The 23,686-nt window shown below is 54.6% G+C and overlaps 9 protein-coding genes across 9 annotated transcripts; 3 read left to right on the top strand and 6 right to left on the bottom strand.

Moving 5' to 3' along the window:
• Positions 1–320: 320 nt before the first annotated feature.
• Positions 321–1,799, bottom strand: M409DRAFT_50849 (uncharacterized protein; the record flags this gene model as incomplete). The annotated part of the gene is made up of 1 exon (XM_033811650.1): positions 321–1,799. The coding sequence occupies one exon, from the start codon at positions 1,797–1,799 to the stop codon at positions 321–323; it is 1,479 nt and encodes a 492-aa protein (XP_033672292.1).
• Positions 1,800–2,596: 797 nt separating this feature from the next.
• On the top strand, positions 2,597–4,723 carry M409DRAFT_50848 (uncharacterized protein; the record flags this gene model as incomplete). The annotated part of the gene is made up of 3 exons (XM_033811649.1): positions 2,597–2,691; positions 2,793–3,144; positions 3,191–4,723. The coding sequence occupies 3 exons, from the start codon at positions 2,597–2,599 to the stop codon at positions 4,721–4,723; spliced, it is 1,980 nt and encodes a 659-aa protein (XP_033672291.1).
• A 1,309-nt stretch (positions 4,724–6,032) lies between these two features.
• On the bottom strand, positions 6,033–7,992 carry M409DRAFT_50847 (uncharacterized protein; the record flags this gene model as incomplete). The annotated part of the gene is made up of 3 exons (XM_033811648.1): positions 6,033–7,213; positions 7,266–7,669; positions 7,721–7,992. 3 exons carry the CDS (start codon positions 7,990–7,992, stop codon positions 6,033–6,035), a joined length of 1,857 nt encoding a protein of 618 aa, XP_033672290.1.
• A 2,141-nt stretch (positions 7,993–10,133) lies between these two features.
• M409DRAFT_63695 (uncharacterized protein) lies at positions 10,134–11,576 on the bottom strand (the record flags this gene model as incomplete). The annotated part of the gene is made up of 1 exon (XM_033815715.1): positions 10,134–11,576. One exon carries the CDS (start codon positions 11,574–11,576, stop codon positions 10,134–10,136), a length of 1,443 nt encoding a protein of 480 aa, XP_033672289.1.
• A 1,531-nt stretch (positions 11,577–13,107) lies between these two features.
• Positions 13,108–14,403, top strand: M409DRAFT_18514 (uncharacterized protein; the record flags this gene model as incomplete). The annotated part of the gene is made up of 4 exons (XM_033804534.1): positions 13,108–13,263; positions 13,335–13,655; positions 13,728–14,179; positions 14,250–14,403. The coding sequence occupies 4 exons, from the start codon at positions 13,108–13,110 to the stop codon at positions 14,401–14,403; spliced, it is 1,083 nt and encodes a 360-aa protein (XP_033672288.1).
• A 291-nt stretch (positions 14,404–14,694) lies between these two features.
• M409DRAFT_18513 (uncharacterized protein) lies at positions 14,695–15,295 on the bottom strand (the record flags this gene model as incomplete). The annotated part of the gene is made up of 2 exons (XM_033804533.1): positions 14,695–14,951; positions 15,013–15,295. The coding sequence occupies 2 exons, from the start codon at positions 15,293–15,295 to the stop codon at positions 14,695–14,697; spliced, it is 540 nt and encodes a 179-aa protein (XP_033672287.1).
• A 2,227-nt stretch (positions 15,296–17,522) lies between these two features.
• Positions 17,523–18,062, bottom strand: M409DRAFT_18512 (uncharacterized protein; the record flags this gene model as incomplete). The annotated part of the gene is made up of 2 exons (XM_033804532.1): positions 17,523–18,001; positions 18,050–18,062. The coding sequence occupies 2 exons, from the start codon at positions 18,060–18,062 to the stop codon at positions 17,523–17,525; spliced, it is 492 nt and encodes a 163-aa protein (XP_033672286.1).
• A 288-nt stretch (positions 18,063–18,350) lies between these two features.
• On the bottom strand, positions 18,351–19,535 carry M409DRAFT_18511 (uncharacterized protein; the record flags this gene model as incomplete). The annotated part of the gene is made up of 1 exon (XM_033804531.1): positions 18,351–19,535. One exon carries the CDS (start codon positions 19,533–19,535, stop codon positions 18,351–18,353), a length of 1,185 nt encoding a protein of 394 aa, XP_033672285.1.
• Positions 19,536–20,287: 752 nt separating this feature from the next.
• On the top strand, positions 20,288–22,197 carry M409DRAFT_50842 (uncharacterized protein; the record flags this gene model as incomplete). Its single annotated transcript, XM_033811647.1, has 6 exons — positions 20,288–20,437; positions 20,484–21,039; positions 21,090–21,120; positions 21,155–21,802; positions 21,853–22,120; positions 22,177–22,197. The coding sequence occupies 6 exons, from the start codon at positions 20,288–20,290 to the stop codon at positions 22,195–22,197; spliced, it is 1,674 nt and encodes a 557-aa protein (XP_033672284.1).
• Between the last annotated feature and the right edge of the window lie 1,489 nt (positions 22,198–23,686).

The raw sequence follows: 23,686 nt of genomic DNA, 5'->3' as shown, positions 1-23,686 counted from the left end.
CTTTGAGGATGCATGGGGGTTTTGGTGGTGGATGTTGTGAGGTGAGGTGAGGTTGGAAGTTGGAGCGAGGGAGGGGCGAGATTTCTCCGTGGCTTTAGCTGGGCTTTAGGGAAGCTCTCATCAATCAATTGGAGACATTTTGATGAATAATAATATGCAATCTATACACTATCGTAGAAGGATCGACTATGCCATGACAGCAACATAGTAAAAGTGGATGCCGTCCTATCGGCACCGTGGTATCATCCCAATCCCGATCCCAACGCATGAAAACGAACGCCTTTCGATGCCATGCCATTCTGTCGTCAAACATGTAAATCTCACCTCCCCTTCGATCCCTTTGTCTTCTCGAGGATGAATTTTTCATCTCCTTCAAACACAAACGCATTCACCACCTGTCCACTTCTCCATCCACAGTCTGCCAAGGTTCGACCTTCCTCCATCGGCTTGCCCATGTAGACCAGCCTGACGCGGTTGACGCCTGTTTGTTCTCGGATTCTTTGGAGGGCTATTCGAACGGGTTGTTTCGACCCGAGAGTGACTTCGACATCGGTGCCTCGATCCGAGAGGCGGGCTCGGAGTTTGACTTCGTCGCCGATGTCCTCTGCGCGGCCTTTGCCTTTGGGTCGGACGACCTCTTTATCTTCTGCTGAAGAATCGACAGGTACGCCGCCCTCCCAGTCCTCGTCATCATCCTCGTCGTCATTCTCGCCATCGATCTCCTTCTCTGTTCCCGCGTCCTCGATTAAATCCCTCGGATCTGCGACGATCCAATCCGGGATCTCATACAACGCTCCCTTCTCATCATACACCCCTCCACGAAGTCTGTCTCTTCCCCTTCCCCTTGACACCTTTCCAGTCGGCACAGTAGCCCCCACTGCATCCAGAATGCCCTGCGCCTCGGCCAATTCCCCGCTCCTGATCATCTGGCATGCGATGTCCAATGCATTCCATACTTCTGATCGTCCTGTGACCCGTGTCTCGAAGAAGGCCTCTCTTTCTCGTTCTAGGTGACTTCGAGTCCATGGTGGGGGCATGTTGCTCACATTCTTTGGACTTCGATTCAGGGGCGAGGGTGCTCTTATTCGGTGATTCGGGGGAAGAGTCGAGCTGGTAGGATGTTGTGAGTCGCCATCACGGCGTAGAGAACGGGATGATTGGGTTATCGCGGCGCGAGAAGAGTCTCGTGGGAGGGAAGGGTCATGGCCAGGCGCCGCAGAGGGTCGAGGAGATTCGTAGGGGGAGGTGTTGCTTGTGGATTGACAGCAGCCCTGCCGAGTGTCAGTTTCATGAGCCGGGCGATGGCGATTTGTCACTGTATATCCATACCATAGCTGCCACTTCTCATTCTGCGCCTTGACTGGTACAATGCGCCTTCTCCGTGGCTCTCTCGCACTGGACACTTCGTCGCCTACCACTCCCAAGCACAAATTCGATGCGCGACTGCCAATAACGAGGTATATCTTCTTCTTCTTCAGCTTCTCAACACAGTCGAAATACGTCAAACTCAAAATTCGTAAGCTCCTCGAGTTCGCGTACGAAGTGGTGGAATCCAGTAACGAGCGACAGGTGGAAAATGGCACTGCCGAGCGCGAGTTCACGGCAGAGGCGGCATTCAATGATGAAAGAGCACGCCCAAGGTCACAAGGCTCGAGGAGGTCATGGATGTATGCACCCGCAGCGTTGTCGGCAAGGCGCATGCGACGTTGATGCAGACGACGGGCGGCTGTCGGAGGTTGAACTGAGGGATGGATGACTTCACCTCCCAAAGCCGGGCCGACTTGCTCCCGCGACTCCATCATGTGCGAACCTCCCTTCCTAAGATAACGTCACCCTCCGTCAACCCATCACAACAATAGACTGTACGTCCACAACGCCGATACGCAAGCCACTGCGATTTAGAGATCCTCAGGGCAGTCCAGCCTCTCAATGCAGCTTTCAACACAGCCGCAATGCCACAAAACTCTGATCTTGAGCCTGGAGACTCGGAATTCTCCAGACCTTCAACTCTACCCGGACGAATCATCCTCCTCCATCTCAATCACCTCCCGGATACTTGCAGCTCAGTCTTGCTTCAAGACTCGTTCTCCACTAGTTTACTGTGCGACTGTGCCCAAGCTCCAAGGTTGAGTCCAGAGATGACTTCCCAAATTCTCGCTGCATCAGGCGCGCTCGCGTACTGGAAGGCCACCCCTCCAAAAATATCGTCTGCCAGCCTTAGCTCCCGTGAGTTGCAACCGCAGGCAGCGATGAGAGGACGATGGGTGCAGAATGGCTCACTTAAGGTCCTGCTGCACGAAAGGCTGACATATGCGGGATATCATGAGAATCGTCCACACCAGCCTTTCCACACCAAGGGAAACAGCAAAGCAGATCCTTTTGCCCTCAGCGATCGGCCCCAGTACCATCTGATGGGAAATGGTCACTGATGAAAGGTATCTTGGCTGCAGGCTTCAAACGCCACACCACCAAGTCTGGCAGGAACAGCTTCAGCTTCATGCATATCGTCACTGCGCCCCACGATACTGTCTTTTTGATCAGACTTGAAGAATGTTCAAATCCCCTGCTGGAATTCAGCATCTCCTTTACAGCGACCATGTCTCTGTTGCCAAGTCGCCCAAAGAACGATCACGACGAAGCTCATGGCGTAGAGCTTTTGGCTACCTCTATATCTTCAGCCACCAAAGATCCGTACGTTGCCCAAATCACCTTTCAGTCATGAGCGGAGCCTTTCCAACCCTCTATTGCAGGACTTCCCCGTTGCCCTCCAGTGAAAATGAACAATGGCATAGACGAATGTATGTCGGGCTCAAGTCGCTCGGTCTCAGCGCATTTATCGCTTGGGCGCGCAAACCAGAGAACAAAAAGGTGGCAATCCACAAAAGCCAACGCACGGCTGCAATCAGATGTCTCGTACATCTAATTCCCTTCTCAGTCGCCGTGGCTCTCCTCCGGCTCAACTTCACGTCAGCCCACTTTACTGGGGACATCGGATCCCCAGTGACGACCACACTGCAATTTGCCGCCAAAGCTCATGAAATCATGATGGTTGCGTCGCTTGCTACAGCACTACTATCACTCCTCTCCTTCCATCTCAACCAGCCACGGGGACTTCCATTCGGAGCTGCATTTGCTAATCTACAGGTGGCACCTACTTTCCTAACAAGACATTCGGCGCTGACGATATCAGGCTATGCAATTAACCTATGTCGTCTCACCAGAGTTGCTAGGGACGCTACGGTCACGGCAATTTACTTGGAAGTTTCGATGCTACCTATTCGTGGACCTCCTCGTCGCCCCAGTCCTAATGGCGACCGTGGGACCGGCGAGTGCAACTTGCATGATTCCGCGCCTTCGCAGGTGGACTGTAGCCAGACACGAATTCTTTACGACCTCCGCAGTTGACGATTTCTTCCCAGTCGATCTGGTTGGATCCAGCTACCAACGAACAAAGGGGCCCTACGGCGACCAGGTTGGACCTCCAGTCGACCACGACTACATCTCACTGCTAGATGCACTGTCAAATCAGACAACCATATCTGGGACCCAGATGGGGCTCTGGAGGACTGATGGATTGGGTTTCTCACTCACGCTAACGAGGACGTCCGACTTGTACATGTCTACAACGTCCATCGAAAACAGTCTACTAGCTACCATCCGTGGAGACCAATACCGTCTCAACCCCGCCGAAGTAGAAGGAGCAATGGACGCACGATCAGTCGTACATTGTACCAATCTTCTTTTCCGCGACATTTCCAACCAAACAGGAGAGCTGAAATTCGAATTTGGGCAACAAGAAGTCACAGGCAATCTTCGCTCGGACGACATACAAAGCATTCACTCCCCACTCAACGCCTCAAAGGATTCCCATCTGTTCTTCGCAGACATGCCAGAAACCACCAATCTCGGCGGGGTCGTCGCACAATACATCTACCATAATCACACCATCCTCACATCCTGCGCATTTCAATTACAATGGGTACCAACCATCCTCGAGTACTCCCAATTCACAATGTCGAGTCGGCCATCACCTCACCACTCCCAGGAGCGCAACGCCACGGCGAGCCGCAGCTGGCTCGACGCCATCTCCTCCGAAAAGATCAACGGCTCTTCGCCATACGCCTATCTCTTCGGACCGATCGAACCCGAACAATACATCAACTTCACAAGCCGCACCCAGGATCTCCTCCCGACGCTCCTAGCCGTCGCCCTGTCTCGAACAGCCCACCCCATCGCCAGTGAGGAGGACTGGAACGCCCACAAAACAGCACAACCCGGCGGAACGACATTCGTACTCAACTGGTTCGAGCAAGGCCCAGGCTGGGGTGCTGACTCCCTCGCCATCCGCATCTCTCTGGGTATCTTACTCGCCTACTGCGTCGTCGCCGCTGGACATACCTTGTACTCGATCTATACGGGCATCTCGTCTACGGCGAGGGATTCTATCTCTGAGGTTGTGGCTTTGGGGCTGAATTCGCCGACGCCGGCGGAGATGGCGAATACGTGTGCGGGGATTAAGACGGCGGGGGTGTTTGAGCGGAGGGTGCGTGTCGCCATCATGGCTGATGGGGAGGACGAGGTTGGCGCGGAAAGCAACGGTGCAGATGGCGATGAGGGAGCGGAGGGAGGAGGAACTCGCCTGGCCTTGCTGTTCCCCTCAGACGAGGACAAGATCGCCTCGAATGTGAAGGTCAACACTGTGAAGGTCAACACTGTATATTGAGCAACCCTCAAACGACAGAAACCAAAAACGAAATCGCCCTCCCGAACAGCGCCTGTCCAAAGGCTTCTCGTCTCCTATCAAGCGACTTCAATGTTCTTGCATCCACTGGCAACAGGCCCGTGGTATTTTCTATGAGGGGTCGCCTTCTCCTCCTTCCTCGTCAATATAAATCACCACCAGCAGTCGACTTGATGGGGTTCTTCATGCTGAGGGAGATAGCTTTCGGGCACGAATTCGACTGGCAGGATGGATATGATGACTTCACCCCAACCACCTCAACCACCTAGCCCCAACGATGACGGGGTGCTTTCCAAGCCCACGTCGACCTTACCGGGCCGAATTCCATGCTACCTACCTACGTACCTCATCTCGCCACCTCCTCTTCATCACAAGACGTCCTCACCAGTCGGTTTCTGTGCTGTTTCCCTTCGCCATCGTATCTTGTGCATCACAACACGACACGACCCGTCCCTCTTGTTTCATCTTCCAACAGAAATAGTTCATCTCTACGTTTCAGCATACGAACCACCATCCGAACCGCATCTCGTCACTGACTCGAGTCGAAAGCCAACCCCCCCACCGCACGACGACGACGGCTATGTCGATGCAGCCACAGGAGAGACGTGAGAGTTATGCGTGCGGGGAGTGCATACATGAATGAGTAAAGAGAGAAAACCGCTTTTGTTCCATGCCATTATTACCCAAACAAAAAAATCACTGATTAGCTACCTATTTCTACCGCGACCCAAAGCCAAAAAGCAAAAAAACACACTGTTTGTAATGAGAATCTTGTCCACACTTCATAGTAGGGTATCTTTGAAAAAAGAAGCACTTGAAGGGCAGGGGGTATTCGCGACTGTTCCAAATACACACATCCGAAGGAAGAAGGGAGAAGACCATTCCCCCTCTTCTGCCTCGGACATGTCTGCCGGGACAGTAATCCATCAAATGCAACCAGCAGCAAAAGGCAGGCTAAAACAATGCAGCAGTGTGGTATCAATCTAAAGCACGCACCATCCCGTTTTCCCAATGCAAAAACAGTAGCAGCAAAACAAACACATAAAGCCAGGCTGACGCAGTCCGAAGTGAGCGAGTGGTTCCAGTTGGGTATTAGGCGGGCGTCGCAGCGAGAGAGGGGAGAGTCGTAGTCGGTGGCATATCCGACCAAGAATGAGCTACTTGCTGCCCTCCGCGTCGCAAGATCTACCGCGTAGACCGCGCTCCTGCGAGACGCTGAGAGGTAGCGCGCGCCAGCCTGGTTGGAGTCTGCTCAGCTCGACCGTCAGCATGACTCGAAATGGGGTATCATTTATGCGCTGGCGGTGACCGCTGGGGTGGTGTGCTGAGGCTGGCCGACGTTGACGGCGTCGGGAACAACATCACCGATGCTCTTCTGCTGCTCCTCGACTGGCTCCTTCTTGCTCTCGCCGTTGACGACGGGGGTCTCCTCGACTGGCTTGGTCTCGGCGACCTCCTCCTTCTTGGCCTCAGTGGTGGCTGGAGCGGCGTTCTCCTTCTTGGGGGCGTTCATGCGATTGAGAGCCTTGCTGGCGCGACGACCGAGGCTGCCGAGCACCGACTGGCGCTTGTTGGGAGTGCTGGTCTCAGTCTTTGGCGCCTCAGCCTTCTCAGCTGAAGTCTCGGTGGTGGCGGCCTCGACAGCTGGCTCAGCGACGACTGGCTCCTCCTTCTTGGCCTCGCTCTCGACGACAGGAGTCTCCTCAGTAGGCTTGACCTCAGCGGCCTCCTCCTTCTTGGCTGGCTCCTTGAGGTTGGCGGATGGGCTGACGCTGCGGTTGCGCTTCATGAAGCCGAGGCCAGAGAGGAAGTTGGACTTCTCCTTGCCAGGTGAGACGGCGTCCGCTGGGACGTCCTTCTTCTCCTCAGCCTTTGCATCGGCAACTGGCTCCTCGACAGCTGGGACAGCTGGCTCAGTCACTGGCTCGGTGGTGGCGGTCTCTGGGAGGACTGGTGGGTTCTCAGAGACGGCGCCATCCTTGGCCGCCTCTGGCTTGAGCTCGACATCCTTCTGCTCCTTCTCCTTGGCTGGGCTCTTCATGCTGCCCCAGGCTTTGCCGAAGATGCTGCTGCGCTTGCTTGGCTTGGGCTTCTCCTCGACATCCTTCTTCTCCTCCGCTGGCAATGCCTCGGCGGCCTCAGCGGCGGCAGGGATCTCAGCAGTGGCGACAGCAGCAGAGGCTGGAGCAGCTTCGGTGGATGCGGCGATGGGAGTGGCCTCCTCGTCAGCCTTCTTCTCCTCCTTGTCGGCCTCCTTCTCTTCCCTCTTCTCGGCAACCTTCTGCTCAGCCTCCTCCTTCTTGCCCTGGAGGCGGCCGAGGATACCGCGGGAGGTGGAGCGGCTCTTCTTATCCTCCTTGTCTTCCTCAGTCGAGCCAGTGCGCTCCGCAACGGCCTTGTCAGCGTCAACGCTCTTCTTTGGCTGGGACTGGCTGCGCTTAGAGGCGGCGCCAAGGACGGTGTTTGGCTTGTCTGGAGGAAAGGTAAGTATAAATTTCGACATATTCACTTCATGTTCACTTACTCAGCTTTTCGATCTCGGCCTTGTAGCCCTCGCTCTCGCGGACCTCCTCCTTGGAGGCCTTGCCAAGCTCGATGGACTTCTCAATGGACAGGTACCAGCCGTCACGCTCAGCATCGCTGGTAGCCTTGAAGACGTGGTTCTGGCCGTGGAGCTTGAAGGAGAACTCGTGTGGGGAGCTCTTCTTCAGGTCGGTTGCATCGTAAAGAGCAAGAACATCGTGGGGGTGAGTTCGGTCAGTCTCGTTCTTCTTGTTGAAGAAGAGCAGGCCCTTGCCGGTCTGGCTGGCCCACGCAACAATGGCGTGCGAGATCTCTGGCTTCTCGCCACGGAGGAACAGGTCGAGGTTCTGGGGTGCAACGGCCTCGTCGCTGAGCCAGAACTCCTTCTTGGAGGGGATGAGCGACCTGGGGAAGTGTCAGCTTGGCAATTTATTTTCTTATTGTGTATTCACTCACTTCACGAGACCTGGGCCCTTGTATGCGAGCTGACCCTCAGTGATGGGCTCAATGGGCTTCTCGGCAGTCTCTGGCTTGGCCTCCTCTGCGGGTGCGGCCTCAGTCTTGGCCTCCTCAACGGCGGGCTCAGTGGCCTCAGTCTTGGGAGCCTCAGCATCAACCTTGGGCTCTTCGACGGGAGCAGAGGCGTCAGTGACTGCCACAGGAGCTGCTGGCTCGACAACCGTCTCAGCGACCACCGGAGCGGCGGTGGTGTTGTGCACGTCGGACATGGCGTATTACGGTGTAGTCGTGAAGGGAAAAAAGTCGGATGCCTCGTGCCACGTGAAATGAAAAGTAGCCCGTCCTCCTGGTTGCGGTGAAGGAGTGGTGGAAGAGGCAGCTGCGATGAGCGTGCGCGGGCAGGGAGCAGTTTTGTGCGGTGCGGTGGGAGTGGTGGGAAGGTGCAGACCAGAGGCAGGAGCTTTTGAAGCCGCACACTCTTTTCAGGGATTGGAGGAAGGCGCGGTGCACGGATGCGCATGGGCTGCCTCTGTAATCTCGGCTGACGGAAGGGGACGATGAAACGCTGCGGGCACAGCGAACGACCTCAGCAACGAGCGTCTCTCGCTTTTTCACTTTCACCCCATCTGCACGAGCTGCTCATCACGCACAAGTCTCGCATGCATCTCGTCGGCGTGCATGGGCGTGAGACGCGCTCTCCTCATATCTGGCGGCGATAGCGCAACTGGAACACTGTCGCATGACACGCTGCGCAGCCTTGGCCTCTCGTCTGATAGTACCCCTGTCGGGATAAGGTTACCGCTGCAGCCAACCGCAATTCTCGTGAAACCTCCCAGCGCCCTCCCAACCGCATCAACCGCCGTGTCACGTGTCGTAGCCGCTGCCAATTTGCAGTGGGCGCGACGGTTTAATATGACCCCAGCCATCCACATATTGAAAGATCTGGCCCCAGCGAAAAGTCGTCTCGCACAGAGTCACCGCTTGTAAATTGTAGGCAGCGTAGCTCTCTGGCACATGAAGTCGAGGTAACGCGGTTCAACGCGCCGCCGCAAGATGCATGCAAGCGAGCGACAGCTCCCGAAGACCCTGGCGGCTTACCGCAAGTCTATGCCAACATCCTGCCTTGGATCTCGTCTGCTGCCTCGCATCTCACCCAGCTCACCTCTCCAGCTGTCAGCAGACAACTCGAAGACTGCGCGCCCCACCAGCCCAAGGCCAGCGTGGAGGGCGGGCGCACGCTGTGATTGCTGGCCGAGCAGGGTGCGCACGAAAAGCTCTGCGAATCACTCGACTCGCTGCGAGAACTCTAAAGCGCGCCGTGAGAATTGGTCGCCGTCCACAATCGATAGCACGGCGAAACAATTTCGGTCGCTCAGGCCACCGCTGGGGACTCACCACCCACTGGCCGAGGCGTGTCGTCTCCTGTCGTGTCGCGACTCTTGTGCGGAAACGGACCTTGTGCCACGTCGTGAATAATGCTTGATGCAGGAGGCTGGAGGGTCACTGCCGGAGTCTGTCAGGCATGCAGATGCTGAGACAAGACAAGACTCTCTCCAGAACTTCACTCCAGACTCGCTCGTCTCAGCCTGCTGTGGATTTGGCCGTCGCGGCGGAACGTCGGCAGGAGCCGCCCAGCGTTATTCCAACCCGTCCAATAGCGTCGCTGATCTGCATATACGAGATCGACACTCCTCGACCGCACGTGTTGAGGAAGAAATGTGCTCTTGGCCGACTGACTCGCAACAATATCGCATCTCATGTCTCTGGCCTGTCTGGCTGCGTAAGCCGGAGTGACTTTGACATGTCTGATCTGCCAAGTATACCTACTTCCAAGATCTCTCCCCTACCTCCCTACCTATCTCATGGCATGTGAGCTACAGGGTTATTGACGACAGCGCCAGGCCAGCTATGCAGAATGATGTATCCTGCCGCAATGCCGACATCTATCCGTCGACATCAAATCGCCGAAAAGATGTTGGATGTACGAAGGGTTGGAGAAGGTGAGGTGGAACAAAGGTTGCAGGCTGAATATTTGAGAGCATTGGCAGTCCTTCCATCTTTCACGAACGAGAGTGAAGTACACCAGCGTAAAGAGTAACTCAGACTTCGATACCTCGATGATGTCTCTGCTGACAAGCCGGCGTATACGTACTGTTCAAAGCTCAACGATCCAACGGCATATGAGATCGAGGTGTCTCAATCGATTACTCAGTCCCGCATCAGTACGGAAACTCTTTTCTAGCACGGCAGCAAAAACGTATTTTCCATGTCTTTGAGGGACGTCATCTCAACTGCCATCCTCTTCAACCACGTTGAATCATTTTTGCCTTCGACCTCTTACTTCCCAATCTCCTACCTAGCTTCCTTAAAAAGAGAACGCTTAAGGGCGATTTGTCTTCAGAAGCCTGATTTACAGCCATGCCATCTTCGAAACTCCCCAGGGCTCTGCACCAGCTTCAAATCCCGGCTTCATAGCACCATGGAACTGAATCTGGGTCGGCAGATACCTGGTCTCCCCTAACCTCCCACTCACGGTCTTCATGCCGACTACCTCCTTCAGCTTCGGGATATCAGGCTTTGCCAAATGCGCGACAACATCCCTCTCGAACATCCCCAGCGACTGGACCCACATGCATATCCGGCTGAGATTCACTTCCACCCGCCAAGTTCCTCCTGCTATCTCCCTCCTCCGAAGACACTCCACCATCGCAGCAGCGCCGAGCGTAGCAGCCAGGTAATCATTCAGAAGATGTGTTGGTGGTAGAGATGGCTTGCCAGTGCCGCCCTCTCCTTGCGAGAAGCCTGTTGCTGAACAAGCGAGCTGGTCAAAACCTCCCCAATCTTTCCAAGGCCCCTTCGATCCCCAAGCATGGAACTCCACGATGACGATTCCAGGACGGCGCTTTGCGATCTCCTTCGCACCGAAACCCTTCTTCTCCAGCGACAAGTAACTCGACATGTACACGTCCGCCCCCTCGACAGTCTGCCAGAACTTGGCCTGATCCTCTTCCTTCTCCAGATCACACCACGCCGACCGCTTCCCAATCCCCGTCTCAACAATCATCCCAAAAGGATCCCTATGCTTCGGCGCCGCCATACTCAGCACATCCGCCCCAAACTCCGCCGCCATCCTCGCCGCCATCGGCCCCGCAATAACATGCGTATTATCCAAAACCCTCACGCCCTCCAACGGCGTCCCCTCCCCAACATCCCTTACCCCCCTCAAAACCTCCCCCTCCGCCTCTCCCAACTTCTCAATCTCCACCACATCTTTCCCCACCAACCCCCTCCCGACCTCACACCCCCTCCACTCCTCCGCACTCCTCACAACAACACAACACCCACCCCTCTCACTGATCTCCCTCTCCAGCTCAAAAGCATCCCACTTCGCCACCTCCCGCTCAAACACCTCCCTCTCGCTCGCCACGCCCCCGAGCACCCAGCAAGCCATATCCCGCAACTCTGGATACGTCGTCAGCAGGAACACCCACCTCCCACCCTGCGCCTGGAAGAAATCGTTATTCCCTAATAACTTCGCATCGTCCATCAGATCCATACAGCTCACGCCGTTCGTCGTCGTGAAGAACGCCGCCATGAGTTGCGCGATGCAGTTCTGCGTTGAGATTGAGAAGGTCTCTTGGGATTTCTGCTTGGTGCGCAAATCCCAGAGATTCGTCAGTGTCGTACCTAGCGTCGCGAGTGCTGCGGCCATGGCGTCGCCGATGCGGTGCGGGCTGGGGGTTAGGGGGTCTTGCCCCTGGATGTTGGGTGCGGAGTCCCGCGAGGGGATTGAGAGGAAGGCGAGGAGGTCGTGGAAGATTTGTTCGACGGGTGGATGGTGGGGTTGTAGCATTTCGCTATTGTCTGTCCTTCTTTTCTCGATCGTCTACTGTGAAAGATGGTCGCACATACGGTTGTGCGTATATGTATGAAACATGAATGTGCTGACGCATTGGGTATATCGCCGAAACGCCGGGAAGGTCTGCTCCTTCCCGATGGGGCAAGCCGGAGTTGTCGGAAGATCGAGTTGGGAATTACGTGTTGCCATCTATGCCAATTGAACTATAGGCTTCTGATGCTCGCAGATGCGCTGGACTCGCTTTTAGTATCGATATCGACTACAAAATAGGGAATACAACTCTCGATGCTGCTGAAATTCCCACTGCGAAAGCCATGCTCTATAGAACAATCTCATCGCTGCGATGACTGTCAACTAATAGGTCCTAGGCCTTCGAAAGGAACCAAGCCACTTGAACGTCACCGAGCTTGTGTAACCACATAAGATCGAAGTCTAAACCCATTTACTACGCCAGTTCTCCAATCCATGTTCTAACGACGGCTTTCTTTGATGTGAAGCAACCACCGGCATAACAATCTCGCACGACGACTCCCCAAACTCGAATAAGAAGAGCACCAGTCGCCCTACCTGCCGTCCGAACAAACCGCGAGTGAGAAGAAGAGCTCCATCCAGCTGTTTCAAGAACTTCGGGCCCGGGAACATACCTCATCCACGGCAGAGCACATCGAGGCAAGGCAAAATGCGGGGAGCTGGGGGCCCCACGTGCTCGACCCCTCCTTCTTGGATGACGATGAAGCAAACGTCAACACAAGCAAGAGGAAGACAATAACGTCGTTGTATTAATAGGGACCTAGAACTGAGAGGGAGTTATTGTTGTTGGACCTTGATGGATCTCCACGCAAACAATATAAAGAAGGGAAGTAACACCCCTTTCCTTCACAAGCTTTCTTTTATCAAACGAGATCGAAGCTCATCCATGCCAATGGAGAGAGCTCCTACTCCCGAGGCGCAAATCTCACTTGACTCCATCCCATCCTGTTCCTATCTCTTGCCACGCATCAACTCCGGCTCGGAAAACGCTCGACACGACATGACATGACATGACCAAATCGTGTCAGTCAGCCCCACGAAAGCAGCCGAATGATCCATCGGAATCACAAAGACCACCGGGTTTATCGCGAGAGCCAAGGACCAGCCATGCTTGCTGCATCTGCCGTGGGGAACGGGAACGGGAATCTGCTTTGCTTTACCCCTCACAGGCATCATCATTGCTTCGCGATGCGCGCGTGGAGCTGCTGGGACAGCGGATGAGAGGGACCTGGGAGGATGTGTGAGGAGTATATAAAAGGAGTTTGTTACCGTTCCCAAGGTAAGGAGGAGTATTCTGTCTGTTCCTCTCGCGAGTTGCTCCTCAGGATTCCTTTCAACCGCATCTCGTCTCGTGAGGATCCCGCACCGTACCTCTCGCAAGGATTCCACTTTTTGAGATCGTACCTTTCTCCTTGTGAAACAATCCTCTGAGGGATTCTTGAACTTTTTGTTTTGTTTTCATCTTCGAAACTCGACAGCGACGACAATTTTGAAGATGGCGACGGAAGAGATCCCCAAGACGGGCAAGGCGGGCGTGGTCGTGAACGAGGGCCCGGATTTTCACGTCGAAGTGCAAGATGTGGAAGTTCCGGAACCGCAGGAGGGACAATTGCTGCTCAGGCTGAATTGTACTGGGTTGTGCATGTCGGATGTGCGTTTAAGGATTCCAAGACATCACCCACACACACACATGCTCCTCGCTGATTCTTCCCCCTCCAAAAGGTCCACTTCATGCTCAATGACTGGGCCGTGCCCCCAATGTCCCAATTCGGCACCAAATGCGCCGGCCACGAAGGCGCCGGCGTCGTCGCCAAAGTCGGGCCCGGCGTGCAAGGCTGGAACGTCGGAGACAGGGCGGGCATCAAACCCCTCTGGGACGTCTGCCACAACTGCGAGCACTGCTGGGTCGGCAGGGAAAATTACTGCCAGAAGGGCGTTTATACGGGCTTGGTGGCTGAGGGCACGTATCGGCAGTATGTGCTGTCGCCGGCGATTTATACGAGTCGCATTCCCGAGGGGGTGTCGGATGAGGTTGCTGGGCCGGTGAGGCATATCCCTCAAACTTCGCCCGTTGAAGGTGGGAGATATGAGCTGACAGCCTCCCGCTCGAACTAGATCATGTGCTCCGCCAGCACCATGCACCGCGCCCTCGTCGACTCCGGCCTCAAACCCGGCAACTGGGTCGTCTTCCCCGGCGGCGGCGGCGGCGTCGGAATCCAAGGCGTACAACTCGCCAAAGCAATGGGCATGCGGCCCATCGTAATCGACAGCGGCCCTGCCAAGCACACCCTCAGCAAAGAAATGGGCGCCGAAGAATTCGTCGACTTCAAAGAGCACTCTGACGTCGCGGCGCGCGTCAAAGAGATCGCCGACGGCATTGGCGCCCACGGGATTTTGGTCACGGCGTATCAGGCGTATAAGGATGCGTTTTCGTTTATTGGCGATCGGGTGGGCAGTAAGATTATGTGTATTGCGTTGCCGCCTGCGGGCGCGGTGACGTTGGGGACGGATCCAAATTTTTTTGTGTTTAAGAATGTTAGTGTTATTGGGACTTTGGTGGGGACGATGTAAGTGTATTTCCTCCTCCTTCTTCTCGTGGGGATTGTGGCGATGTTTTGGCTGACTTCTGTCTTGCAGGCAGGATACGGCGGCCGCACTAGAGTATGCGCGACGAGGGCTTTTGAAGGGAATCTCGGAGGTGAGGGGTTTGTCACGGTTCGATGAGAGTGTGCAGGCGTTGAGGAGGGGGGAGATTGCTGGGAGGGTGGTGATTGATTTTAACAAGGAGTAGGCGAATGTCGAGATGAGGGGGAACAGGAAGGGCAAGTATAGGGATGAAAGAGAGACGGGAGAGAAAGAAAGCCCTGAAGCGTTCATATGCAGGAAGGAAGGAAGTGCTTTCAGATTCGCACTATCTACTTTCTCATCCTTGTCACACTCATCAAGATCATCCAATCTTCTTCCATAATTGCCTCAAGCAAGATCCTCCTCAACCCAACCGATCATTTTCGTCATGCGCTTTTCAATCATCTCATCACATCCCTGCGATCCAGTCGCTCCCCCATCCGTGCAACTCAATAATCTAAGAAGAGAAGTACGCAATGGCATCGTTAAACTTGTCGTCGATCTGCTGAACAATGACCGGCGCAGCGCTCTGGTAGGTGGCGGTCAACTTGGGGGTCACAGCATCGCCGAAGGAGTCGGCGGCCGTCTGGGCCTCCTGGAGGGTGCTCTTGACGAGGGGCGAGGCGGAGAAGCCGAAGATGGCGGTGTCGAATTGGGGCTTGTGGGCCTTGAGGTTGTCGAGGAGGGAGTAGATGTTTGGCTGGAGGTTCAGGACTGGAAGGGCGAGGAGATTAGTATCTGATTGGATTGGGATGGAAGGAGGTTAGGGACGTACTGGCAGTGGCGACGTTGAAGGACTGGTCGTCGTTCAAGGGGGCGGAGGCGTTGGCGACGGCGGCGGCGTTGTTGACGGACTTGGTCAGGTCGTCGGACTCGGCCTTGATGATCAGGGCGGTGATGGAGTCCTTTGGCTTGGTGAAGGTGTTGAGGGTGTTGTTGACCTTGGTGATGTTGCCGTTGATGTAGCCGATGGCCTGGTTGATGGAGGCATCGTCACGCTTGACAATCGCTGGCGAGGCCAGGGCGAGGAGTGGGAAGAGGACGAGTCCGGCGAGCATCTTGACTGTTTTGATGGAGGGTTGGCTTGGATGGGGTAGTGCTTGATTTGATTGTGGGCTGATGGATGTCTTCATCGATAGCGGTCGAGCTGCTGGTTTATATATGTCGTTGATGTCGTCCGTTCGCGCGACGCACGGGGTCGACCGAGGCTGGTGCCACTTCGATGTTGCAATTGTTCGCCAGCAAAGAAGCTTGAGGAGGCTAGGGAGCATCTCCTAGTGCATGTCGAAAGTTGTGCCGAACCCCATGGGGGACTTTGACGAACAGCTGTAGGTTTAACCTTGGTGGTTGCGGTCAGTGAGTAAGTTCGTGTTGTCAACGACATCTCCGCAACGTCCATGTATTGGGATTTCACGAGGCCACCCACCGTTGGACATTGTTCCGTGGTCCTTCTATTCAAACGTTGCAATACAATCTCTGATATTCGTTCGAGCATGAACATGTTCACACCAAGCTGTGTGATCGTCCAAGTGAGGTGAGATACCTGCATCCACGCACGTGTGTGATCTTCCCTCCGTTCGTGCAGGAGTCGTTCTCGTGATTCGTTCCCATCCACACATTCGAGCTGATCGACTGTCCGTAACTCGGCTCGTCCAAGGAGCCTATGGCATTGCAGCACGTCGTCGATGAACTTCCGTATGAGGCAGTTGAGGAAGCGCGCCGCCGACGCAGGACAAAACTGGTGCTAAGTGCTTATACACGAGCGGGGATAGCACATGTTGTTCGAAAGCCGAATTGCGGAATGGTAGTTGAAGGAGCGAACACGCTAGTGCACATTTAGCAGCATGCTGTCTCACTTTTTTGGCAGCTTGCGTTCTCTTTCATGAGATCGTTTTCCAGCAAAGTCTCCAGCCTCTAGCCTCACTCTGGTCGTGGAAGCCATTCCTTGTCATCCTGTGCTTCTTTGTTCCATGACATGTCGATACGAAAGAGGTGCAGACCAACGAACCCCCTACCGAGGAGAGTGACTTTTTAAAGTTAAGCTTATACACTATTGTGTGCAGCCGTGTTTTGAGTTGAAGCCATCTCAGGAACGCTTGAACGTTCTGGCGTGTGGAGAAGCTCTCACAAGATGTCGGGAGGCACCGAGGCAACCCAGCCACAATATATGCTGCATTTTGCTCTTTATTCCATACAGAAAGTCGCCCAGTCGACACGTGACGGCAGTCAGATCGGAATCCGTGACCAGCAACTCCAGTGGCGTGCTCGTTGAAAGAAGAAGAGTGGTATCCTCTCGCGCAGCTGGAAAGCCTCGGGAGTACTGCCTTGGCCTGCTTAGTCGACCAAAGGTACGGCCACCCACCGGAGATCTTGCGTGCCAGACACAGTACTGGATGTAAGTCTTCAGTAGTCAGGAACAGCTTGTGTTGTGCGGGGTGTTAGCTGTGACCGTCCTGTCCTTGTCCAAGCCAAGTCGTATACTCGGAACATGAAGCTTTGTCATGCGCGCCAGGCTGAAACCAATGTCGTGCTCTTCACGAGCTTGCCAGCCTCGGTGTGCGATCGCAATGCCAAGAGCGTGCTAAGAAGAATGGCATCTCGCGGCGAGGGATCGTTCTGGCGGAGAAGGGCGGATGGAGCATGCTGCCAGTCCTACGAGTGAATCCTCGTCAGTGCCAGTCGCACTCTGTTGGAGAGATGGCTTGGTGGCAGCGTTGATGTCCCTGCGACGTTGTAGATGATTGTCTTGCCAGTTGTTGTCATTGGGACGGAACGCGGAAATGAGAGCGAAGGAAACACCAGACGTGGTCCGAGCGTTCAGCTCAACTCTCACCTCACTTCCTCTGTCTTGACTCCCATATCATTAAAACCAGCTGCATCATATCCTGAACAGCCCCAAACAGAGACATTACCGATTATACTGCTCGAAAATACATGCTGTATTGCTGTTCTGGAGCCCTCGGGCCGTCCGCGCTGAAGAGGACTGAAACGGAAATTTGTGGGAAACGATTCTGCGAACCTATTTAGCAGGATACAAGAGTAATGAGTACATCCATAAATCGACTGGATAGCTGGCTGAGATGAGCTCCTGATGCAAGCGCCCAGCCCTTTCTTCTCATCATTCCTGTCAGATCACGAACGCCAGACTGCATCGCATCCCGGCCCAGAATCTTTCAAAACAACAATTCAAGCGACCTTTTGGTGGCTCATCGTCGTAAGAATGCTCCTGAGAGTCCGCGCTTCTCTGCTTTGCAGCAGATCGAGCGAAGCAGACGCCCTGCTTTATCACGAAGGCTGCTCGGGTCTGAAGGCAACCTCCGCTCTGCAATAGACTCGCCGTGGATAGGCGTAGTCGCCTGGGCATCTGCACTTCAGCACCGGAGTTGTGGCCGCACCGACAATGCCCTTTTCGCCCGGTGGACTACCAATCGGTCTCTCCACCTCCTCGTAGACATATTCCTCGCCAGCGGCAATCCAGCAGAAGTTGAATTCGAAAGGCGATGCGTCGAGGGAGCCTTTCAGAACCAAAGCTTTCATGAACATCTCCGTCAACTCCGCCGACGTGCGGTTCCAGAACTGTTGGTCAGAGAGTTCCTTGCTCCCCGATATTCCAAGGAGCTTCACTTGAGGATGCAATGCAAGCTCCAGCTTGTCGGCAAGGGACTTTGCACTCGGCATGATCACCCGGTTTTGAAAGGTCGCACTGTCGATCTGCGCGTTAAGACCATGCCAGAGTATGTCATCCATTTTGAGGTTCAAGCAGCCTGCAAGACGTTAGCTCTGCGTCCTGGAATCGAGGCACCTCGACTTACCCTTTCTTCTCATGGCTGCACTCCAATATGGAGCCACTGGACGAAGCTTTTCAAGCTAGTCGGACGCTGTGTCCCAAAGAAGCGGCTTGGTGAAAACCATTTCGTGAACGGCTGCTCCCAAAACGCCCCTCAAGAATTCGCTGCCATGTAACGGACGGTGAAGAGAAGCTTTGGCTTCAACCTGCCACGACTTGTCCGGTTCTGAGCCGGAAAGAGTCTCGTAGATTCGTTCGAGCAGCGGCGAAGGGTCCGGGACGATCACTGCCTTCGACTTTGAGAACGCCTCGCCGTGGTACGTGTGTTATCCAACACCTGATTGATCAAGCCTGCCACGCGCCGCATGTGGCGCCCTGAACGCATTGGAATCACTTCCCAACATTCGATCTACGTTCTGGAGCTCGTCGATTGGGCGCGGCCAAGCAGCATTTGCGTCGACTGGCTTGGCGAGGTCGTCCTCGTAGTCTTCTACCAGGCGCGGCAAGCCGATTTCATCCATGCGCTTCAGCTCGTCTGGTTCTTTCTCGGTCCACGCTATGACCTCGTCTGCTGTCTGAACTACAGCTGCCTCTGTCACTCGAGTACCGCTACCCAGCGTCTTGGTCGATTCGATGCCCGTGTTGAGTAAGTCTTTATACCTGGACTCCCATACCCCATTCTCGGCGTGCAGACTCTGGTTCTGAGACTTCAGAGCATCGAATTGCGACCTGAGGTTATTGTACCGGGCTTGCAATTCTTCGTTCTGATCTGGCTCTGGATTCTTCACTCGCAATGTCGAGGGGTCTGTGTCATCGGGAGCTGCTGAATGCGTCGGTGAGGCTAGTGCGGTGATGTTTTGCTCATGTGAAACCTCCTTGTTGCTATTCGAGTTCTCGTCACTAATAGACGACACGATAGCGCTATTCGACTCCTGCAACGACTTGAACTGCAGATTTGTAATTTTCGAGGCATCTGGACTGATCTCATCTTGTTGGCTCCCTGGAGCTGTGTTGTCGCTTCTGTTGCGCTTCGGATCGGGAACTTCTGGCGACTCATCTGTTTCGTCGATTGATCGCTTGACTCCTGCTGGCTGCGGCACTGTTGTTGCGTCTTGGCCAGTATTGGCTGCATTGTGCTGGAGGTCACCTTCGGCAGGGGTTCCAATCGCCTGCCCCGCTGCTGGACCAAAAATCGATGCTTTCGTGTAGCCGATGCTTTGAAGATACTCGGCCTTGAGGACGTCGCTTCCAAACTTGAAGATGTCGGGTCCCTTCAAATCTTCGCGTGCACCACTGCTGCCCTTGACGAGGCCCATCAAGTGCTCCCGAAGTTTGTCGGCAGTGTATGGAACACTTTGTCGGGTCCGAAGATGGGTGTAAGACAATGGCGGATTGTGCTCTCCAATGAGCTCCTCGAGTAGTATCCGCTGGGCGGTCAGACTCTGCCCAAGATTGGCGTCGATATTTGCGAGTGCCAATTTGGTGGCATTGTCGCGAAGAGGGTCTTTCATTGTGGCGGCGGACACGCACTGGGGCGCCAGAGGGGTTCCTCCAGGAGATGTAGTAGGCCTCGAGGCAGTGGTGTGTCGGTATCTGAGTGCGCTGATTCGAAAGTGCTGGTTGGAGCTTGAGTGCGACTGCAGTCGAGACAAAGGCGCCGGCAGAAGAATGAGGTCGAGGTTAAGGGCCCTGGTGAATGGGCGCTGGTTGCCAAGCGACGTTCTTTGTTATGGCAACCCGGACGCAGCGTGACAATGCTTAGCTTTGAAGGCACATGGTTGGACCAGTTGTCAATATTCCAGAGTCGTCTTGGACCGCTCGATCTCCACTGTAGAGTGTGAGACCACGCTGTCAGGGGGTGTGTGCGACATCCCAAGACCGGCATCACATAACAGGTTCTCGCTGATCAGACCGCTTTCCAGCATTTTGTACACAGATGAGGTCGCGCATAGTGGACTGGACTGGACTGGACGATATCCTACTGTGACGATATGGATATGGCGTTGCTATTTAATGTGCTTTGGCATAGCATGTACAATGATGCGGTCCAATCTACTCCCTCGTCTTTCACATTGTTTGCCTGCCTTACGTTCTCGTTTTCGTCCTTGTCGAAGGGGTCTGGGTAATGGTGAAATTAGTATAAATAATGAAGAACGATAGAAAGGAAGAGATGTCGTTCGCTGATATCCCCCTTTTGGGCCAATGCCAGCCGCCGAAGCGGAGCTCACTCCGGACGCTTGGCTTGGCATCTCATCTCGCCGGGATGTCAACGTCCAACCGCAACCCAATCGACATCGCTGCTGCTTCGTTCACTCGTCTCTTTACTGCCAGTCTCGCCCGCGCCCGCTCCATTCGTCGACGACACCGCTGCCGGCAAGCACATTGCAGTGCTACCCCCACCTTGCGCTCGATGGTGCGCTAGTCCGCCCTCCCCCTGCCACACCGCCCACGCGTCCAAGGTGGATTCCTCGACCGACGACGCTTCCATCCACTCCACCCCCTCCCTCCGCGGGCACGCCGCCCAGAAGACCGACGTCGAATCGCACTTCCGGCTCGATACACACGCACAGTGCGACCCCGACGAGCGCCAGGACGAGCCGTCCTCAGCCACGGCCGAGTCGCCGCCCTCCTTCCACTCCCACAGCTTTCCCTCCCACTACTTCCCCGCGCCCTCGTCGGTAGACCCATACAAGGTCCTTGTCACCACCGCCTGCGCCAGCGACTCACTACCTGCGTTTGCACCCTCTGGTCCCGCGCCCCCGTTTGAAGAGGTTGAAGCGTCAGCTGCTGCGCCAAGTGTCGTTGCTGAGACCAAGGCTGCGCTTCCGCGAGATACCAAGGACGGTCAGTCAAGCAAAGACCTCGACGACGGAGAACCGCCACCGCCATACAGCGAAGGCTCGAGTCCTATCGAAGGATTTACATACGTCATGGCAGCGGCAGGAGGTGCGGCGAGCATCATCACCCAGGTCCAGCAGGGAGGGCCGGCTCCTATCAACACTGCGCTTGGAGGCGGTATGTACGCATGGTGCTGTTGAATATATGAGAGACTAAGTGAAAAGCAGGCTCGGATGAGAACATCACCCTGGAATTGCGGTTTGTTTGAGATGCCACCATCTGCGCATGTCAGGTCTAATAAGATTGTCAGAGGCACACGATTCACGCTCTCCCGCGATGAACTGCTCACACTCCCCGAATTCGTCCTGCTGTCCCTCTTTCCCAATGGACTTCTCCCAGACGGCCACATGAACAGCTACCACGATGGCGACGTATATCCAGTCGACGTAAGAACCACCCAAAACCAAAAGCCTCGTGCTCTCACGCAGGCAAAACCCCCTGTCAATGCCCAAGAGCTTCAACATCTCATCTCCAATCCTGATGTATATTTATCTGACGAGATCTATCATTCACAGTACGACCCTATGTCCCTGCAATACATGTTGGAATTCTTCCGACATGTTGCACAAACAATCCCGCAATCGTCTGAAGAAGCGTCGGGTCAGGGTGATCCAATGGCGCCGAATACGATGCCAATCGAGCCCATGCCTGGCAATGCACGCGATATGCTCCAAGACCGAGCTGGAATCATTGTCCTGCGCGAAGACCTCGACTTTTACGCTATTCCACCCAGAAAAGACATTGAGCAGATGGAGATGATCAACATCAAGCGAGCTGCGAGCCGTGCGTTGCTGAAGCAAGACGGTATCTTCTCCGGACTGCGGAAGAGTGAAGAACCCGGAACCACAGAGCAGCACTTGATTGAGATGTTGACTGCAGGGTATGACCGGTAACCAGTTACTCTTGCGCTATATGCTGACATGGTTTTAGCGGCTTCAATCACGAAGATACCTGGGGCCATCGCGCAGCAGAACCGCAGAAGGCAGTCATTTGTTCGATTGCTTTGGCTCGACTCCGTACTGATATCAAAGGCGATACTGCCGGCTCGGCAAATGCTGTTGGCATGGCTCAGAAACTGCTTTTGTTCTGGAGGAAGCCCGCACGAAGATGCTGGTGGGAAGGCGTTGAGCTCGATAATGTTGAAGGCGTGGAAGGCAAGCTGAAGGTTTGGATACGACGAGTCTGGACGCTGGAGATGGTGAGTTTCTTAACCAATTGATGATTCTCGAGGCATGTACTGACTGTCAATATCAGAGTGTCATCGGCCTGCGTTAATAATGGGCTCCAGTCCAACTCATCCACTTTGTTCACAGCAACAGATAAACAAAACGACCAGCACGAAACAGCACGCTGCGCCTCTGACTGAGACTTAATTCCCCCCGGCGCGGCGATACCCAGAGATGTTTTGATACCTTTTCGGCAATGGCAGCAGCGGGAAACGCAAAGTTTGAAATTTTCATTTGACACGCATCGATTGCATGGCGCGATAAGGAGGAATGGAAACTGTGAATACCACTAGTACTACTTGTACGTTTAAATTCGAAGGCGCAGATTGCTAGAGAGTGGAAATAGCGTATAGTAAGAAGTTTGATTGTATTGAGATCAATTGCGTGCCGTCTCTCGCAGGTGACCAATGATTCTTGACTGGATGGTGCTGCTCGAGCGTTGATGGAGGGAGCCTTGGATGAGACCTCTTCCGGCCGGAAGGAGCCATGAGCATAAACATGCATTGCTGTGCATGTCGTTTGTGTGGTTCTTAGGTGTGGAGGTGTGATACTTGGCAATCACATGGCTTGAAGTCGTTGTTCTTGAGAGGCATGTGCATTGGCATGATTACTTGATAAGGAGACATTGAATAATGAAAGCACCATTCCAATCTTGCTCTCATGCACGGAGTGGGTGCCGCGCGGCCAGCGGACCTTAGTTGTGTTGAATATCGTCGATGGTCTCGCACGGGGGTAGATGAGTTCTATGTGTAGTGATGTTTTGGTCGAGGCTTGGCTTGTTTTGTTGAAGGGTGCGAGTTTTCGATGAGCGAGCGTCAGCAATGCTGAAACAGGCTCACTGTTCTCGATGAATGGGCTAAGACAGTCGGTGTTGCAATGATGAGCGTGTTTGAAAGATCTTGGGGTCGTGGTGAGAGAGGAGGACGAACGGTTGAGCGATGCCTTGCGACAGAGCGTCGTCCATCAAGGGATCATCGCATTCGCTGGGCTTGGGTATCCAGATTGAGCCGTGTACGTCGGTGTGTCGATTTGCTCCAAGGTGTCTGGCAGTTATGACTTGAGAGAGAGGACAGAAGAGACAGTGAGAGCCTTACCTACTGGCAGCCACTTGCTCGCTGAGCTGGTCCAGTCTTACTCGAGAAGCCCAGCACTCCTTCCAGCAACCTCGCATGCCCTCAGCGATGTTCGCATAACGATACTCGTGAGGCCCCTCGAGCTCGACCATCGCAATTGCCGCACTCACTGCCAGTCCGCCGCTTGACTGTCAGATGCCACAATCGATCATAAGCCCTCAAGTTCGACGGGGGAGATCCAGACGACACTTGTTGAGGCTCCCTACAGTATGCATGTGTTCTATCCCAAAACACATCATTGTCCCAAAGCACGAACGTGCATCAAAAACTCGTATTGCTTGCAGTGCCGGACCCTCTATGCAAGCAAGTGATGCTGGGATAGACAGCTCTCCACCGCGGACACCAGCGGAGTAACCATCTCGAACAGAGATGCAGGTATTGCGGTTGTGGTAGTGGAGCACGTCG

Source organism: Zasmidium cellare (assembly GCF_010093935.1).
Source record: "Zasmidium cellare ATCC 36951 unplaced genomic scaffold M409scaffold_5, whole genome shotgun sequence".
NCBI classification, from domain to species: domain Eukaryota; kingdom Fungi; phylum Ascomycota; class Dothideomycetes; order Mycosphaerellales; family Mycosphaerellaceae; genus Zasmidium; species Zasmidium cellare.
Note: the sequence above shows the minus strand (reverse complement) of the source record. Positions and strands in the feature narration are given on the sequence as shown.